Source organism: Carassius carassius, chromosome 1 (genome assembly GCF_963082965.1).
Source record: "Carassius carassius chromosome 1, fCarCar2.1, whole genome shotgun sequence".
Lineage (NCBI taxonomy): Eukaryota > Metazoa > Chordata > Actinopteri > Cypriniformes > Cyprinidae > Carassius > Carassius carassius.
In genome coordinates, this window is record NC_081755.1 from 52,650,898 (window position 1) to 52,671,595 (window position 20,698).

General features: G+C 40.5%; 1 protein-coding gene across 1 annotated transcript; it reads left to right on the forward strand.

The window, feature by feature from the left end:
* Positions 1-11,484: 11,484 nt before the first annotated feature.
* LOC132144717 (GTPase IMAP family member 5-like) lies at positions 11,485-13,820 on the forward strand. The gene is made up of 4 exons (XM_059555308.1): positions 11,485-11,583; positions 11,696-11,755; positions 11,937-12,331; positions 13,638-13,820. Exons 1-4 carry the CDS (start codon positions 11,562-11,564, stop codon positions 13,818-13,820), a joined length of 660 nt encoding a protein of 219 aa, XP_059411291.1. The 5' UTR covers positions 11,485-11,561.
* Positions 13,821-20,698: the final 6,878 nt, after the last annotated feature.

Sequence of the window (20,698 nt, forward strand, 5' to 3'; positions counted from 1 at the left end):
AATGTCTATCAACTGAAAGACGACATGTCGCAATCTGTGACGAATTAGGTGAGAACCATTGAGCATTCGATATCAGTGCCGTAAACCATGTCGTAACGTTTCTCGAGGGTGGCTCACTGGCGCTATTTTCAAATTCGAATCATAACGAGCGCGGGCTTTGACTGTGATGGTCGCTGTTGCTGAGAATGAAGATGAAGATCGATTGCAAACATTTGGATTCTAAAGATATGGAGTACAGCAAACAAAATAAATGGATGTGATTTGTAATTGTATGCTGTGCTTTTTGTGTATCTGGTTGTATTGTCAGTCATTGGATAGGAGAAAATCGCACAGCAAAATATTACAAAATGGTTAAATAATTACATAAATTGTATTCATTTTAAGGTTTCAAAGTGTAGTCTCGTTTAACATTATGAGTAAACTACCTTCAATAAATTCAATAAAAAACATGTATTGATATAACAATTGAATACAACAGATTTAAATCATTAAAGCCACGATTTTAATATTAATACATGGGAATTCATATACATTCACACTTTACGTTAGATTATTTACGTTTTTTTAGCTGTAAGTATTTGTACGTTTTACTGCTATAAATCCGTTAAAGTTGTTCGTTTTTATGAGTTATTCTCATGAGATCACGTTGCCGAGAAATATGTTAATTCATTACACATTATCTTACCAATCACAATTGTGACCAACTATAAATCACAGTTTCTCACACACCTTTCCAAAAATTACAATAATAATAATAATAAATATTATTAATATTTGTATTATTATTATGTTTTATTACAAATGGTTACTAATGCACAGAGGCTAATCTGGATATTATCATGTCTGGAAAAGAAATTTGGATTAAATGGGTTAAGGAGTTATTTGTCAGTGTCAAAGTCATTTGAGTACAAACAGCCGGATTGTAAAATAGATTAAATGTGAATGTAAGTAGTAAATAAAAATGTAAATAGTTTGATATGTTTTCAATGTGTTGTTGTGCTGCTAGGTGTCTAGCAGGATCTGTGCTCAAACTCTCACTGATGATGCTTGAGCTTCAGCTTCCAGGCATGTGTGAGTCTGAACTGATAACAGAATAATAACAAAACCAGCGAAACTCACCTGAAACTCTGTCAGTGTGGATCTGTCACCAGCATCATGTCTGGAAATGTACTCAGTTACTAACGTAACCTCGGTTCCCTTAGATACGAAACAAGTACTGGGTCGTAAGCCGTTAGGCTGTGATGCTATGGGAAAAAGTCATTTTTGTCTGATTTCTGAAGCCATTTTCATGTGTTTGTGTCGTGTGTCCCGCAGTGAAACTGCACGGCCATTGGTTCGTGGAGTTCGATAGAAACAAACCAATGGTGGTGCAATGCGAGCCTAAGGTGAGCGAGCCGGCCCGAACCCGCCAAAAGAGGCGGGGGATCGGGCTATTTAAGCAGTTGTCTCACCCAGGCAAACTGATTTAATTTGACTGAAGTGAAGACATGAGGTGTGTTGCATATAGAGCGGCAAAGTATGCAGTACTCGTTCTCGGGGATGTTATTACACCAGTCATCTTGTTGACCTCCTACAGTACAGGTGCCAAGGGGCCTGAGGACGTGTAGGGGACGAAACTAATCCCCTTTTGAAAGTACTGCGATTCAAATAACGTTTGTGTCAATTGCATTGTTTCACCACTAGGCGGCGACAAGTGACTTAAAAATTTATTTGTCAATGAATGAATTTTTCATTCAAGAGAATCGTTCAAAAACGCTGATTCATCCAGTAGTGAAACAAGTGAAGTAGGTTTATGAGTGAGTCATTGAACCAGTGATTTAAACAACTTTTTCATCATTTTAATATAAAAAATTGGGGTATTAAATATATTATATATACTCTACCAGTCAAAAAAAATTCAACCGTAAGATGTGTAATGTTTTTTAAAGAAGTATCTTCTGCTCACCAAGCCTGCATTTATTTTATCCTAAGTACATCAAAAATAGTAGATAATATTTTTTAAATATTTTTACAATTTAAAATAAGTGCTTTCTACATGAATGTATTTTAAAATGTAATTTATTCCTGTGATGCAAAGTTGAATTTTCAGCATCGTTCAAAATTCAGCATTGACCACAGAAATAAATTACATTTGAAAATATATTCCAATAGAAAGCAGTTATTTTACATTTTAAAAATATTTCACAATATAACTACTTTTGCAGTATTTTGGATAAAATAAATGTAGGCTTGGTGAGCAGAAGAGAATTATAAAAAAAAAAAAAAATCTTACAGGTTCAAAACGTTTCGTAATTAGTGTATATTAAAATGTTTAATAATTCATTCAGATTAATTAGACACTTTTAAATAGACTGCAGCAATAATATTTTGTCACACATTATTTTATTTAGTTCAGAATCATGGGAGAATCGTGATCTCTATATGAGACCAAAAAAATTGTGATACTCAATTTATCCAGAATCGTGCAGCTCTAGCTAGCATCACTAGCAGAGCGGTTTTCAGCTACAGAGAACATAAGTCGGCAGTCTGAAGTGGATCGAAGGGCGGCCCTTTGAGGCCCCTAAGAACCGTGGATAGGTCCCATGTGTGGATTGTGAATGGGCGAGGAGGGTTCAGCCTTCTGGACCCTTCAGAAAACAAAAAAAACAGGTTGTTTATACCCATAGACAGTGCATCTATAGGAGCATGAGAGGCTGTGATAGCCAAAAGCATAGACTTTAATGGTAGAGGGGGTTATGACCCCTACACAGTAAATCTTGGAAGAAGGACAATATCTGAGATATGTCACAAGCGAATGGATCTTCACCCCTGGGTGTGCACCAGGCGGTGAAAACCGACCATGTAAGGCTATAGAGGTGCCTTGTCACTGGAGCTCTAGCCTGTAATATGGTATTCATGATGCTCTCTGGGAGGTCCACCGACTTCCGTTGAAAGGCCATACATGGAGAGCCCACAGCTTGGGTCTGGGGTGCCTTATGGTTCCGTTCGCTTGAGAGAGGAGGTCTCGTCTCAAGAGGTTTGGCTATGGCTCTGTTAGCGACAGCTGCGACAGGTCCGAGAGCCATGGTTGGCTCCTCCAAAGAAGGGGCTATCAGGATAACCTTGTGGGCATCCTCCCTGACCCGTCTGATGACTTGGGGGATCAGAGCGATTGGGGGAAAAGCATAAAGGAGGAGACTGGGCCAGTTGTGGGCCAGAGCATCCTTGACTTTTGAAAAATAGTTTGGGCAATGAGAATTGTCTTCTGAGGCGAAGAGGTCGACCTCCTCCCTCCCAAAGACGTCCCAAATCCTTTGAACAGTTTGGGGAGGGAGCCTTGGACTCCTCCGAAGTTGACGTGGGACAACATGTCAGCCCCAGTGTTTAGAATTCCTTGCACATGTGCTGCCCTCAGCGAGGGCCCACTATAGGATGCTTTACACTAGAATGTATTGTATTGTATCAGGGTTGTACTGCCCGCCTGGCTCACCTTGATCATGTGGCAACCATGCCACCATGCATGGGATGGGACTTGAGGTTTTAGCCGAAACTGTAGTGGCCACAAATTAGGCTTGCCCAGCTGCTGAGCTGGCGATGCTAAACTCATGAGACCTAGCATATTTTGAAACCTCTTGAGCATTCCAGGTGTAAAGGTTTCCGCGAGCTGCCATTAAGTTGATAATTGTCCTCAGCGAACCCATCCACAGTGGGGCTGACCAGAGGTGTCATTCCAACACCACCAAGCTGGCCAACGAACGCCCAATAGCCTGGGCAGTGGCCTTAGTAGCGCAGGGCCAGGTCCGTAGCACTGCGTGACTCCTTAAATGTGGTAGGGCTGTGCCCCACTTCGTCCATGGTGTAGAGGAGCTTGGCCTGGTACACTAGAAGCACCACCATGGAACGCAGAGCTGAAGCAGCCTGCAGTGTCATTCACGCTCCAGCGCTTCCACCTGCTTTCAGTGGGTTCAGATGAGCTCGCTCACCATAGGCGAGCATGGTGCAACCGCGCAGCCATTGTTTCTATCCAACTCGACGAACCAATGTCGACGAACCAATGTCTTGCAGTGTCAATGTGTGATTTAAAGGCTCCAAAAATCTGAGAAAGAGGACTTTTCCCCATATTGAACAGTACTACAGTACGAGTGTAGTATCGAAAGGGAACTCTTTTCCAGGTGTGTACAACATCAGTAAATCACTCATTAGTTATGCTATGCGTGTTTTTGTGTGTCAACTTGGTATTTGTTTACATCTAAACAGCTAACGTAAACTTTATTAGCAGTCTGTTTATGAACTTGTGTCCTTGATAACATGAGTTCATGATTATTTAAGCATTCTGTTACACAAAAGCATCCTGCAACTGTCTGGGACCGCTAGTTTACAGTTATAATAACTGATAAAGCATTACATAAAATAACCAAACATCAGCTATATACTACACACTGATCTGTTGATGAGATCTAAAGTCAGTTATTTTCTGTTGTATGAGTTGTTAGACAGAAAACAACATTGAACACACATCAAGTAAGTTCTTAATAAAATAAAAATTAAAAAAGTATTATAATTAATGTTATATCAAAAATGAAAAATAAATAAATAAATAAACCCTGCTGAGATATTTTATTTTACATATTTTATTTTATTTTATTTTTGCATATTATCATAGTTTCAGTTCTGTGCCATATATTATTAATCTAAATTAAAGTTTTTTTTATGTAATTTTAATTTTAGTTAGTTAGTATGCAAGTACGTATAGGATCCAGAGAGGTATGTTTTATTTTTTTGGCCTGTTGTCAGTCTAAATCAGTTTATTATGAGAGTTATCAAATGATGTTTATTATCAGTTTTGTGTTATGAAAGTTATGAAAGTTGACTTGTCAATAAAGGTAACAACACTTTCAAGGTGACAGTTTTTTCCTTTAAATAATATTTTACTTTAACTGTTAAAATAGTTCAGTTCTTTGACAGTGCAGCTTGTCAACTGTCAGGAAAACATCCCAGTCCCTCACGTCAGCACAGTCACCTCCTTCAACACACACCAGATCCCAATCACCCGAATACTGCAATCACTAATCAATAACACAAACTCTTCTCACTCCTCTCAGTATTCCAGTGTCTACCTGAACAATACCAGACTCCTTTCCTGTATAATTACCTGTTGTTTCTTTACCTCCAGTGTTGTCCTACGTCCCTGTGATCCCGATTCTCATTCATCTCCAGGATTCCTGCAACAATCAGACCCAAGATTATCACGAGCTAAGATACCCAGAACTTTCATCTTTCTCTCTGACTCAATAAAACCATTGGTTTACCTGCACTCCTCTTGTCTCTGGCCTGTTTGTCACACCAATAAAGTTAACAAAATGTTGGTTACATTTTTAGGGAGGAGTTATGAAAGAACTACAGTGGTTTATTTGTACGTTGATGTTTTAAAAACATTGAATTTAGTATATATTATAGTATGTTTCTGTATATAATATAATGTAAAAAATACATTTATTTATAACATTTTATTTAGCATTATTTTTTTCTCTCTTCTGAGACGTCTTTATTTTTAACATCAAGATAAATATTTATAGTTTTGTGTGTGTGTGTGTGTGTGTGTGTGTGTTGTATTGTGTATTTAAAAATTATATTTCCTTTTAAAGTGCAACACTTCAATAAACGTTACAATATTTCAATGCAACTTTCAACCAAGCGTTTTAAACTTTTTATAAATCAAAGCAGAAACTAATTTCACTAGATGTTCAGTGATCTCCATCGTTCAATAAAAGAGTGGATAAAAATATCTAGGCCTATGATAAAATACCAATATTTAATTTTAAAAAGAATATCGTCTTTTTAAATAGCTCCTTAACATAAGATTGTTGTTAGATCGTACCACGTAATACTTACAAAATACTTACAGTATAAATGATTTGTAATTTTACAACCCCTTTATTCCCCAAATGTTGCACATTATTCCCCTGTACTGTGAGTAAACCCCTGTTTGCGTACGCTGAATGTTGCGGGTTGTAATCTAAAGCGTTACCAAAGATGGAAAAGAAGCCCTTCAGGATCTGTCTCTCTGATTGTTTGTGTAGAACAAGGCTCCAGACGGGGACGTGCGCGTGCGCGTGCGCGTCATTCATGCTCTTTCGCTTTCGAAACCATCAAGGCGTTGGAGAGACACTGCACAGATCGGGTAAGATCCAGCTTTACTAATTAATCAACCTTTCAAATATCCACCAGAATCTAACCACGTCTCTTATTAAATTCTGTTTCAGAACTGACTTGAAATCGCAACCCTGAGAAGGTAATATTTAATTTAGAAATGTGTTTTTAATAGAATATCTTTAATCATTATTATTTTATTTTCTTAGGTAAAGAGTTTTTAATTTCGTTATTCAAATGTGTAGCCTTTTATTGGCAATGGCAATGAAAATGAGTCAGTTATAGAAATTGCCATAAAAAAAAAATCGCTTTAGTCATAAAAAATGCTGATTCAAAAATTGTCAAATATATATCATATGTATGTCATATAGCTTACATAGATGTGTGTGTGTGTGTGTGTGTGTGTGTGTGTGTGCGTGTGTGTATGTCTGTGGGTGTGTGCGTGTATGTCTGAATGTTACTTTTTACTCCAGAATTATTATATGTGTCGTTATCTTATATGAAAATGTTATTATTTCCCCTCCTCCAGATAATATTAATATATAATATATAACATAATAGGCTACATATTTGAAGCTATTACTTGGTTATGTTACATTGTGCCCCACCCTATGGGGCATGTTGTCACATTTCACAAACTAAAAATGAAAAACAAACAAAGTGTCAGGTTGTAACGCCTATCTGAAGTGGAACTCATTCTGTAAAGTAGAGACTGTGTAACCCGTTATGGAGGACGATTATTGCATGATAGAATGACTTTGTGACTTTTGTTTTTTATTATTCGTCATTATTTCGTACAGTAGTCAGTACTATTGTTTGTCAAGGTTGATTTCAGATAATGTCTGATTATTGGTTTTGTGTTGTTGTTTTAAATGAAAGAATGAGTTTGTGCAGCCGCTCCTCACTGAAGCTCTCAGACACTGCACACATCCATCCATCTGTAACTCGAGACATGCACATGCAGGCGGCTGCAGTGAGGGAGGAGTGAAATAAACACAGACAAGACCAACAGTTCTGACCTCTCGAAGTAGAACAGATACCCACGAGATCAAAGGCAGATATCGCATTACTCACGCTCACGTGCTGTGTTGCTAAGAAACATGATATCATTTCAGTTCTGTTGCTTTTATATGAACATACATACGATGAAAAAGACACTCAAAGTGCTTGCTATTTAATTCTATACGAAAGCTGTATTTATATTCTACTTTTACTTTAATACAAACATATATTTTAGATTTTTATAGAAATATGCCAACAATCACATCTCACACAGAAAGCACTGTCAAAGTGTTTGGGAATATACATGCTGAATTTAAGACAGCATCACTGTTGTCTGAACCAATGAGTAAATAACAATGTTTTATACTTTGAATAATTGTGTAAGTAGTGAAACAACACACACAGGGCAAAAGTGTGTGATTGTGCAGTCAAGCGCTGTTGCTCTCCACCGACTGCGCTGACTAAAAGCATGATGGGTAATGGCTGACTGACCACACAGCTTAATGCTATAGCGTTGTGTTTAATCATACTTTTAGGGTGGACAAATTTCAGATGGGGGATGAGAAATTAGCCAAGATTGAGGTAGAGAAGCTTCTAAACACTTATAGACAGCGTTTATTTGTGGTTTTAAAGAATAAAAGATTCTGCACCAAATTTGACTTTTGGGGGATGAATAATTTTGACAATGAATGTTTATAGCCAATTTTATTTTTTTACTTTTTTATTAATCAACGTACGTTCCCAGAATTATTTACAGGTACATCTCAAAAATTTTGAATATCATGGACGAGGTCTTTATTTTTGTTTGTAATTTTATTAAAAACAGCAAACTTTCTTATATTCTTGATTCATTGCACACAAACTGAAATATTGCACTTTTTTTATCTGATGGTTATGACTTACAGCTTATGAAGATTAAAAATTCAGTATCTCAAGAAATTAGAATATTCCATTTTGGGCTTGATTAGTTTGAAGTATTATGAGTATAAATACTGGGTACCTCTTGAACTAGTTTAGAACATGCAACCACAATTATGGGAAAGACTGGTGACCTGACAGCTGTCCAGAAGACGATCATCAACATCCTCTACAAGGAGAGAAAGACACAGAAGGTCATTGCTGGAAGGACTGGCTGTTCACAGAGTGCTGTATCAAATTATAGTAATAGAAAGTTGACTGGAAGAACAAGGTGTTGTAGGAAAATGTGCACAAGAGGAAGAAGCACGGAAAGCATGTAAGGAGGTAGAGAGCAGTTGATTTAAAAGCTTCTTTGAACAACAAATGACAAAAATATAAACATCACAGGAAAGAAATACTGAACTTAACAAGGCCTTCTTTAAAATGATCTACATGGACTGTGAGCCTCTCTCCAAAGGGAAAAGAGAAGGGATGCGATATTGTGTGCACATTGCACAGCCTGGCTACATCCCACCTTGCTACAACACAAACCGTGACACAGTTGAGTTGAGTGCTCTGCTGAAGCACTGCAATGGACTCTCAGTGGCCATTGATATTTGGACAAGCCAACAGGGTAACAGTTTTCTGAGTATTGTGGTCAGTTTTCTAATGAAAACTTTAAAGGTTTTACTGTTCTGCAGAGCTGTGAACACATCCAGGGACACCACACAGCGAAGCACATTTATGAAAAATACGAGGAGGTCCTGAGACGCTGGAATGTCCAGCATGGTGTGATCAGAGTAGTTACTGCCAGTAATATGCTGAAAGCTTTCAATCTGCCTGGGTTCAATGAATTTGAGGATATGCTGGACCGAGATGTCAAGGACGAGGAGACAGATGTTGAGGATGATGCTCCAGATGATGATGCACTCCTTCAAGGCTTGGTGAAAGTACTCACACCATTTGCTGAACTGACAGACAGCTTACCAAAGAAACTGGGAAACCTGGCGATGATCCTGCCGGCAGTCGCAGAAATACACAGAATGATGGCTGATGTCTCCAGTCCACTGGAAACAGCTGCATTTGCAGAAACTCTAGTGGAGAACTTTTCAAATCGTTATAAAAGGTTTTATGATGGTTTCATGAAAGGCAAGTAATTCACTATACAAAGCCACATTCGGAAATTAACCATGGTTTCATTATTATAAAAGTGTAATAACAATGGTTTAAATAAAAAAAAAATAGTAAAACATTGATTATTGTATTAACACTGATGAGGATTATAAATAATAATAATCAAATAATTAAAAAAGGTACAATGATGGTGTACACTAACATTGTTTTGTTCTTGTAGGTTCAAGGCAAACAGACTGAGATCAGAGAGTTGTTAGTTCCTCAAACACAACTTCTCTGCAGCGTGATTAAAAAAGTAGCATTCTCTCTCCTTCTCACTGACCCTTAATGAAAGAAAGAAAAAGTCGTCAATGTTCCAGTCTTACGTAACTGAGACAAATTCATCTGCAGCACTAGAAGTAAAAGGAGAAATCGAACAATACCTCATAATAGCAAGAATGAACCACGATGTGACGTTCTTCGCTTCTGGAAGGACAACTCTGTTATACTGCCCCAACTTTCACACATTGCAAGACGCATATTTAGCATCCCCAGCAGCACGGCCAGCATAGAAAGGGTGTTTTCTGTTGTTGACCTGATGTCCAACACTAATCGCCTGTGGTTGACACCTGCCACTCTACTTCTGAAAGTGAATGCAACGACGGACTCCAACTGCGACGCTGGAATCCGTTACCATGGGTGCATAAAAATATATGAAATGCATACGCACTGCAGACGGAGTATGTGTGGAACAGGCGTAATGCAATGTGGAAATAGTTTACTGTAGGAGTTCTTCCAGTCTCAAGTAGCCTTAGCTAATGCAGAAGATGCCGGTCCAAGCACTGAGGTAGCGCAGGTGAAGAGTTGTCAAACTACTATGTTTGAGTGCAACCGAGGCAAGCCCGTCAGCACAGCTCTATCACTACTAACAAGTACATCTTATTGAACATAATATATTTTCATCACCAATTATTATAGTAGAACAGCTTTCTCAAGCATTTTGTGATGCATTTTGGAAACAGGAGATGAGCCCCTGGTCTAATGCGCCACCTGGCTTGAGAAACCCGTTCATTATTTGGGTAGCACACATATTCTGAATGCCTTCGGCAGATTTCAAATTAGCCATTTGAGCCATACAATGCAGTTTTCTTTTCACTGCCTTCTTTGATCATATTTACCAAGGGTGCCAATAATTCTGACCACAACTGTATACACACACACAGACACACACATACACACACACACACACACACATACAATATGAGTCAACGATAAGATGCGCAAGTCAAAAAATTTAAAGTGCGGCTAGCCTTGACTGTGTATTTTCTAAAAGAGGCTGGCTTGACCACAGGCAGACCACAACAAGATTACCCCAACAAAACAAAAAATAACTATGTTTTTGCTGTTGTTGTTGTTGTTACAAATCTATGGAAACACATACATTATGTTCCCTATTATTCCATAATACAGTGATTCTTCCCTATAAGGGGTCAAGTGGAGCCAAACCATGTCAGCAACATGTCCCCACAGCATAACAGAGTGACAAGATAATCCAAATTGTCTTTTATTTGTCACCCATCTGTATATACATATGGGTGTATATACATGGGTGTACATACATATGTTAATGTTCATTAGATTCACTAGCTTATGTTTGTATTTTGCAGGAAGTCCTGGTTTCCATCTACCCAACAGTATGTCCGTTCAATGATTTGACATTTTTTAATAAAAGAACTGTTAACTTTTTTAATTTATTTTTTTAGTCATGGAAGCTTAAAGTTTTCAGAACACAAAGTTTGATATGCTTTTCTCCAATGGCAGGGGCGTCCAAAACTATTGCTAAAAAGGCCACTGACCTGCAGAGTTTAACTCCAAACCTTATTAAACACAACTGAACCAAAGTCATCAAGGTCTTCAGATGCACTAGAAAATTCCCAGGCACCCTCCAGGAGCAGGATTTGACACCCACTTCCTATGCTGAATTTTTAAGTGCCATAACCGAGAATTTATCTATCTGTGTGTGTGTGTGTGTGTGTGTTTCAGTGAGTGATCTGAGGATTGTTCTAGAGGGACTACATAAACACCTCGAGTGTACATTATTTTTCTAATAATTCAATGGCCAGTCATCAATTGTTCCTTATTCACATAATTCAGAGAGTGTCTTATTTCTGTCATTTATGAGAGTGTGTTCAGTGTGAATCAAACCTGTGACTCACAGCAGTTTTGCAGGACGATCTTCATGATCTATAGATTCCCAACAGAAAACTGAACAAACTACAGACAGAAGAGTGAAGGAGCTTCACATAGTCTGTATGAATGAACATGAAAATACCTACAATTTCTTACAGGACGATGAAGAGAGACGTCAGGAGTCAGAGAAGAAGATCAGATGAAGACTGAAGAAAGAAACGAATATCAACATGTCCACCACAGATACCAGAGGTGAAAATCACAGTCAAATCAGAGATTCCAATTATTCTTCAGTCCATTCTTTCAAGAGAATTGATGATTTGATGAGAGTCAAATATAAATGTAAGACTTCTGTTTCATACAGTGATTGTTTCCCACAATCCTCCTCGCAGGAGAAAAAAGAGCAAAAGCCCACCTCCTCTGAGTAAGTCTTTAAACAGATGAACAGATACTTGAAGTGATGAAGAATGTGTGGAAACTGTGAACAGTTTATTAACCTTCAAAACTTGACTTAAACTCAACCTCATATACCTCTTACTGGTGCATTCTATTTTATTTTTACTTCTGTGATGTTCTGTGATCATGAAGTGTTACGTGTGTTTCAGTGAGTGATCTGAGGATTGCTCTTCTGGGGAAGAGTGTGTCTGAAAACAGTCTGGTGGGGAACTTCATCTTAGGACGAGCAGCGTTTGACAGTAAAGCTCCTCCAGATGTTGTAGAGAGAGTCGGAGGAAGACTGAAGGACAGACACCTGATCATCATCAACAGTCCTCAGCTGCTTCAGAGGAACATCTCAGATCATCAGATCACACACACAGTGAGAGAGTGTGTGTTTCTGTCTGATCCAGGACCTCATGTCTTCATACTAGCACTGCAGTATAAAGACTTCACTAAGAAGGACTTGAGTAGAGTGAAACAAGTGCTGAAAGAATTCAATGAGCATGCAATTAAACGCACCATAGTGCTCACAACTGACAAAGCGACACATAGAGGAGCATCTGTGAAAGCTAATGAATTCATTCAACAATTAACTGCAGAATGTGGAGGAGGACATGTTCAGCATAACAATGATAAAAAAAATTGCTGCTCTGAGATTTTTAAAAGAATAAAGAAGTTACTGAAAGAACAAGAAATACATGATGAATATCTCAGATGTGAGACATTGAAGAAAAAGTTTTGCTCAACAGTTGACAGAGAATACAATGGATCGGTGCATTCTGAAGTCAAAGAGAAAAAAGAGGAACAAAGCGGTGAGATTCCCAGCACTGTTAGGTCTCCATCATTGTGTTTGTCTTATATATAGTGAGCTCAAAAGATAGTAGACACTTATGTCACAATTAAAATAAAAAAATGCATTAAATAGCAAAATATAATAATAATAATAACAATAATATGTAAGAAAATTTACATTTCTAAATCATGTAATAATAATGTTAAATTATTATTAATAGTGTTATTATTATTATTTACAAGACAGTGAGTGACTCAACGAAAATCATGTCTTATATCACAGTACAAGTAATTTTATATAATCTCAACATGTCACAGAAAAGTTTAAATTACTGGAGGTTTAAATATTGAAGTCTAAATATTTAGTTTATATTACTGATTGTATACTGTGTGTGTGTGTATGGGTGTATACACACACACACACACACACACACACGAACACACAGGTACATCTCAATAAATTAGAATGTTGCGGAAAAGTTAATTTATTTCAGTAACTCAACTCAAATTGTGAAACTCGTGTATTAAATTCAGTGCTCAAAGACTGAAGTAGCCCAGGTTTTCTTTCAGTCGGTCACTCTCGACGCCACGTCGATAGACCAATCTACTTCGTGTGTAAACTAAACAAGCCAATGCACATTAGCATGCAATTATTGCATTCAGCTGCTGCTGATCACAGAGTGAGTATAAGAAGGTGCAATGCATACCAGCTTTTCGCTTCTGAGCCGAGCGTTAGTATCGTTCTGTTCAACTGTGCCTGCTGTGAACTGAGTTCAGCACGCTCTCAGAATCTTTGTGTGTTGGTGAGACGGCGCTTCAGTGGCAGTTGTTCCTGTGTTGAGTGGATTGCACACTTCAGGCTGCACTACCCCTGTTGTGTTGCAAGTGGCCAAGCCACCTCAGCACAAAAATTTCCTAAAGAGCAAATTTCTCTAAAGGAGCTTCACGGTTGCGTCTTTGTAAAGATGACAGATCATCCTTATTAGGATGCAGTTTCACCCGTGCGTTTCTGGGTGTGGTCATTACCTGGCAACGGATGATGTCTCGATCGCTGCCTCACGTGTCTGGGCATCGAGCATGTGGAGGTGGCCTTCGTGGATGAGTCATGTTCCCACTGCGGGAAGATGACTATCTCAGAAAAGCGAACCAGACTCTGCTACCTTCAGGGGGCAGAGTCCTGTTGCCGCTGCCATGATCTGGGGCTGGTTCTGGCGGCCGACAGACGAGAACCACTTCCGGCAGTAGCATGGGTGGTTTGAGGATTACCCCCGACCAGATGTTGATCTCAGCATCGGAGGGAGTGCTCTCTGATGAAGATTTGTCCGCACTGCCGCCCTCTGGGATGGTGGCAAAGCCTGAGTCAGATCAAGAGATGACAGCTATGCTCTCCTGGGTCGCTGAGATGGTGGGGCTCGAGTGGGGTCCTCCACCGTGTCTCAAGTCATCCAGGCTGTATGATCGGGTCTAACCTGCGGTGCATATGTGGCTTGTGTCGGATACCTGCTATAATAGCAGCAACAGTCACAAATGTTTATAGAACAAGCAGGAACCAAGTGTGCCTGTAGCTTTCTCTATTTCAGTTTTATCATGTGCTAGAAAGTCTAAGGCCTTCTCAAGCTGAAGGGCAAACTCATCTAATCTGCGGCCTATTATGCATCAAACTAAGATTGATTTAAAGACACAAAGCACTGCCATCAAGTTAGCGTCTTTAAACATTCGCTCACTAAAAAATAAATCATTTCTAATCAATGACTTTATAACCACAAACAATCTGGATTTTAAGTTTCTAAACGAAACATGGTTAGAAGACAGCTGCAGTGCAACAGTCCTCAATGAAGCAGCCCCTCCTAACTTTAATTTCATGAGTGTCTGCAGGACTTTTAGGAGAGGTGGAGGTGTAGCTGCTCTATTTAAAGATATCTATCAATGCAAGCAAGTGTCATTTGGTCAGTATTTATCTTTTGAATATCTAGGGATTGTGCTGAAAGGTGCTCCACGCATTCTGTTTATTATTATTTACAGGCCTCCAAAACACTCTCCAGCCTTTGTTGAAGAGGTCACAGAAATGTTATCAAATATTTCCTCAGAGTTTGACTGTTTTGCTATTGCAGGGGATTTTAATATTTACATAGATAATGCAGAAAACAAAACTACAAAAGAAATGATAACGATTATAAAAAAATTTGACTTGACTCAGCATGTGCATGGACCCAAACACAGGTGGACACACTCTAGATCTAATCATCAGTAGGGGTCTAAACATTTCATCCATTGTTATTAAGGACGTAGCACTATCTGATCACTTCTGTATTTTCTTTGATATATTGATCTCTGCTACCACTGAATCTAGATCAGTCTCTGTCAGAAGCAGATGCATTAACGAGAACAAAAGTGTACTACTTATGGAGGCTATATCTTTAACACCAAGCATCTCTGCAGACTGTTGATATTCTCCTTGATTCTTTCAACTCAAAAGTTAAGAATGTTATTGATGATATTGCTCCAATAATAGTCAGTAAGAAAACAAACAGACAGAAATCAGTATGGAGAAGATCAACAGCAGTTCAGACTATGAAAAGCCGAGTGGATGTGGTGGAAGACAAAACTTGAAATTCACTATAGCATCTATAAAGACAGCCTTGATGCTTTTAACGTGAAACTAGCCACAGCTAGACCAAATTTCTTCTCAAACCTTATAAACAGTAACTTAAATAACACTCACACTCTTTTTGCCACTGTTGAGAGACTGACAAACCCCCCCCAAGTCAGATTCCCAGTGAAATGCTCTCAGACAGCAAATGCAATGAGTTTGCTTCTGTCAGGATGGACTCGGAACACAGATGGTTGGTGAATTCAGAACAGTGTTTATTTTAAAAGGTACAAGTGCTCTGCGAATTTTCAGTTCTTTGAGTGCACGATGAAACTCCGTTCTTAAAGTTCATGCTGTATGGTAATCACATGGATTGGGATATCACATAGATGAGTCCGCTCTGAACATGGATGTCAAAGCCACAGTCACTGATCGCTCACTAATGTTCTCTTCCTTCTTAGAAGCCAAAGTCAGTACCAGCTCGGGATAATCACAGGAGACTACAGCGACCATCGAATCACTTGACGTTCCACGGAGATCCGAGGTCCTGGGAACAGCAGAACAAGGACACAGTTTAGCGTAACACAAAGGTGAGTATACGTTACGTCTGGCTTGCAGGAGCTTAGGAGACAACTTCTAGGAGACTGTTCCTGTTGGAGGCTTGACTGGGAACTGAGGTACGGGTGAGTGCTTTTATAGTGTCATTGATTGGCTCTGTGATGTGGGGCAGGTGTGGCTGGTTAATAATCAGGGGATTGTGAGCGTTGGTGATTGGTGGAGACTGGGCTTGCCAGATCCCTGACACTACCCCCTCTCCAGGGTCCAGGCCAGCGGACCTAACTCTCTGACGCTGTGGGGGTCTGCCTCTGGGTCGTGGAGTGGGTTTTTTGGGATGCTGAGTATGAAAGTCTGTGTGCAGGTTGGGGTTGAGGATATCTTGATGAGGTACCCAATGATGATACGTGACAGGGTTAATTTGTCGTTCAATGGGAAAAGGTCCAATGTACCTAGGGCTGAGCTTTCTGCAGGGTTGTCTCAATTGGATCTCTCGGGTGGAGAGCCACACCAGCTGGCCAAGTTGGTATGTGGGTTTCAGCCTTCGGTGAGTATCGGCAAAGCTCTGGTGATGATTCACGGCCTGTTGGAGATGCTGGTGGGCCTGGTCCCAAACCCTCTCACGGTTTTCGAACCAGGTATTAACAGTAAGGACTTCTGAGGGCTCACCTGACCAGGGAAACAGCGGAGGTTGATAACCTAGGATACATTGAAATGGGTTAGGTTAGTGGATGATTGACGGAGAGAATTTTGAGGGTATTCGGCCCAGATGAGGTTATGGTTCCAAAGATTTTGGTTCTGATGGTAAAATGTCCGTAAGAAGCAACTGATGTCCTGAATTTTGTATTCAGTTTGTCCATTTGCCTGGGGAATATAGCCTGAAGTGAGACTGACAGTGACATTGAGTAACGAGAAGAATGCCCGGAAAATGAATTGTGGTCCTCAATCAGACACGAGGTCTTCTGGGATTCCAAAGTTCCGAAACACGTTCATAAGGAGTTCAGCAGTCTCAAAGGCTGTGGGAAGAGCTCATAATGTGATTAGTTTGCAAGCCTTGGGAAATCTGTCAATGGCTACTAAGATACATGTCTTGTCATCAGAAACAGGGAGGTCAGTGACAAAATCTACCCCGATGTGAGACTAAGGACGCTGTGGAACTAAGGTAAGGGAACTAACTTTCCTGTGGGTAGCTGTCGTGGAACTTTGGTCATGACATAGAGAACACATCCCCGGATTAACTCTTGGACGTCCTCGATCATTCTTGGCCACCAGTACTTGCGCTGCAAAGAAGTAAGAGTTTTATTAACACCGGGGTGACCTGTTCCCACTGAGGAATGTACCTGGGAGATTAGAGCCTTGCGATGATCCTCGGATACAAAAACCTTACCAGGTGGGCATGCGGGTGGAATGGGCTGCTGCTGAGCTTGCTCGCAAAGCATAAGATGGGCTCTGGCTCCTCAGCGGTTCCCTCCAGGGCGTGGAGACGAGACAGAGTATCAGCTCTGGTGTTCTTTGATCCTGGACGATAAGCGATCTGAAAGTGAACTCTGGTGAAGAATAAAGCCCACCTGGCTTGAGGATGTTGAGTCTCTTGGCATCCTTTAGATATTGGAGGTTCTTATGATCCGTCAGCACAAGAAACGGTTGTCGGGCCCCCTCCAGCCAGTGTCTCCACTCTTCTAACGCAAGTTTTACTGCCAGGAGTTCTCAGTTGCCTATATCGTAGTTTCTCTCCGCAGGAGACAGCTTCCTGGAGAAAAAGGCACAGGGCATAGGCTTAGCTATATTCTCTGAATATTGGGCGTCCACCTCAACTATGACTTTTTTCTCGGGATCTGGATGTTGTAGCAGGGGTGCTGTGGTAAATGCATCCTTCAGAGCTTGGAAGGCTTTTTCAGCTTTGCGGGTCCATTGGAGAATTTTGGGTTTCCCTTTTAAGAGAGAGGTAAGGGGTGCAGTAATCATACTGTATTGGTTAATAAATTTGCGGTAGAAGTTAGCGAAACCCAAAAACCTTAGTAACTCCTTGATGGTCTTGGGTGTTGGCCACGATGTAATGGCTCGAGTCTTCCCATCATCCATCTTCACCCCTTCCTTGTAGATTGTGTACCCTAGGAAGAATCTACTAAATGGATTCTTGGTGAAAGACACTTCTCAGCTTTAACAAAAAGAGAGTATTTACATCCCGTGGTAACTAGGATTTACACAAGCTCCCGTCTGGATCCAGAACACCTGAGAAGAGATGATGCTGACCCTCAGAGGACCCCAGATGATCCTAACCTTGAATCAACAAACAGAACTAACAATTATTGCTACATGTGTGACTGCATCATATAATAACTATTAATTAATAATATTGATAGTTCATCGTCTAGCTGAATACGTCTTGTATTATTATTATTTTTTTTTTTTTCTAAAATCCTGTCAAACGTGCACAAACTACTAGGTACTACTAAATATTGTAGAAACATAATTTTCTGTAAAGTTGCTTTGTAACGATTTGTATTGTAAAAAGCGCTATACAAATAAACTTGAATTGAATTGAATTGAAGTATTTTTTGAGACGTTGGAGTACTTGGGCAACATTATACTGGTGGTCCTTTTCAATTGGTGAGTAAATGAGGATGTCATCTATATAAACGAGAGCAAAATGGTTCAGGTACTCACAGAGGACTTCATCCATGAAGCACTGGAAGACAGATGGGGCATTTACTAGACCATACGGCATCACCAAGTATTCGTAGTGTCCAGCAGGGGTGATAAAAGCCATTTTCCACTCATCCCCCTCTCTAATCCTGACCAGGTTGTATGCACTCCGTAAGTCCAGTTTGGTTAAGATACGGGCATCCTGGAGCTGTTCGAGGAAAGATGGGATAAGTGGAAGAGGATAGCTGAACTTTACCATTATTTTATTTAAGGCTCTGTAGTCGATGCATGGTCTCAACCCTCCATCCTTCTTTGTAACAAAGAAGAAACTAGCCGCTGCTGGGGACGTGGATGGCCCTTGTCTTAGGGCTTCTTCCACATATTCTTTCATTGCCTTCTGTTCAGGGATGGAGAGGGAGTAAATTGCCCCTTAGGAACGGTCTCTCCTGGAACCAGATTGATAGCGCAATCCCATGGACGATGTGGCATAAGCTTGGAGGCTGCTAAGTGGATGTAAACATCTGCAAAGGAGGCATAACAAGATGGAACATTGACAGACTGGTTTTCCTTGGGACTTTCAATGGACATGGAATTTACTGGCATAGCAACAGGCTAGTTATGAACATAGGGCATGGGATGACTTACTTGGGCTTTCTGACAGTTACAACCCCACTTAAGTATTTTTCCTGTGGTCCAATCTGTGAAGGGCTGGTGCTGAATCAGCCAAGGGCGGCCCATTATCAGTTCTTCACGGCTATTTGTAAGTATGAGTGGAGTGAATAATTCTTGGTGTTCAGGTTCAACACTGAGAGTAATTGGTGCAATCTGAGATGTTACATACCCCTTGATTCCTTCTCCTGTGACTGCGTAGATGGAATAGGGTGTTGAAGTTCTAGTCCTTTGGAGCCGATGAGTTTTAACGAATTTCCCTGAAATGAAATTTACAGCTGATCCGGAGTCAACAATGGCAGGAGCCTCGACATTGAGACCTCTAAACTTCAAATTCACAGAGATGGTTTGTGGGGTTGAAACAGAGGATTGAGGAAGGACCGAACTCACCACTAAACGTGGAAGATGAGATGGACAGGTGCGTATGAAATGGTCTACTTTCCCGCAGAACAGGCACAATCTTTGCTCTCTACGACGATTTCGTTCCTCTGGAGATAATTGTTGGGAATCTACTTACATCTCTTCTGGGGGTGGCCCAGGAGTTTTCTCAGGTACATTTTGGTGAGGAACATTATCCACTGGGTGTGCTTCTCGTTAGCAGGACTGGGACCTTAGGTGAACCCGAAGAGCTTGCTGCATGAATTTTTCCAATCCCAGATTGTCATCATATATGTCGACAGTGAGTAGGGCCTTTTCATTCCATCCACTTGCTGCGGCGACCCAAGTGCGAAACCCAAGGGAATACTCTGAGATGGTCCTTTTTCCCTGTTGCAGATTTAATAGCTGATCGCTGACCGAAGAATCCCCCACTGGATGTCCAAAAATTTCCATAAAATGGCCAATGAAATTCTGTAAGGAGGAGGTGATTGTGGATTATTGGAACCATAGTGCTTTGGCCCATCTCAGTGCTGGTCCAGACAATTGCTGTATGATAAAAGAGATCTTGATCTTTCCGTAGCGTACTGGTGTGCGTGCTGCTCGAGAGCAAGTGAACATTGTAGCAGGAACCCATTGTAATCTTCCTCCCTACCGGAGAAGGGCACTGGTTGGGATATCGAGCTTGCCATATACACCAACGTGGGAGTGGGACTAGCAGAAGCACTGTCCTCCAGCTGCGCTGAAATCATCCTTGTTGTTGTTAGGTCAAGCCTTCTGTCAGGATGGACTTGGAACACAGATGGTTGGTGAATTCAGAATAGTGTTTATTTTAAAAGGTACAAGTGCTCGGTGAATTTTCAATTCTTTTAGTGCACGGTGAAACTCCGTTCTTAAAGTGCGGGCTGTATGGTTTACACATAGATGAGTCCACTCGGCACAAGGATGTCAAAGCCACAGTCACTGATCGCTCACTAATGTTCTCTTCCTTCTTAGAAGCCAAAGACAGTACCAGCTCGGGATAATCACAGGAGACTACAGCGACCGTCGAATCACTTGACGTTCCACGGGGATCCGGTGATCCGCGATCCTGGGAACAGGTACAGGTGAGTGCTTTTATAATGTCGTTGATTGGCTCGGTGATGCGGGGCAGGTGTGGCTGTCAGGGGATTGTGAGCGTTGGTGATTGGTGGAGACCGGGCTTGCCAGATCCCTGACAGCTTCCTTCTTTTCTGAGAAGATTATCAATGTCAGGAAGGCGATTTGGACATCCTCAAGTAATGCAGAGGTCAGACAGATTCA

Excerpts from the sequence above, each read along its gene's own strand:
- LOC132144717 (XM_059555308.1), top strand. The coding sequence starts at position 11,562 with ATGTCCACCACAGATACCAGAG. Across the intron at positions 11,756-11,936 it reads CAAAAGCCCACCTCCTCTGA|TGAGTGATCTGAGGATTGCT; the intron begins GTAAGTCTTTAA and ends CGTGTGTTTCAG. Across the intron at positions 12,332-13,637 it reads CGACACATAGAGGAGCATCT|CATGTGGAGGTGGCCTTCGT; the intron begins GTGAAAGCTAAT and ends CTGGGCATCGAG.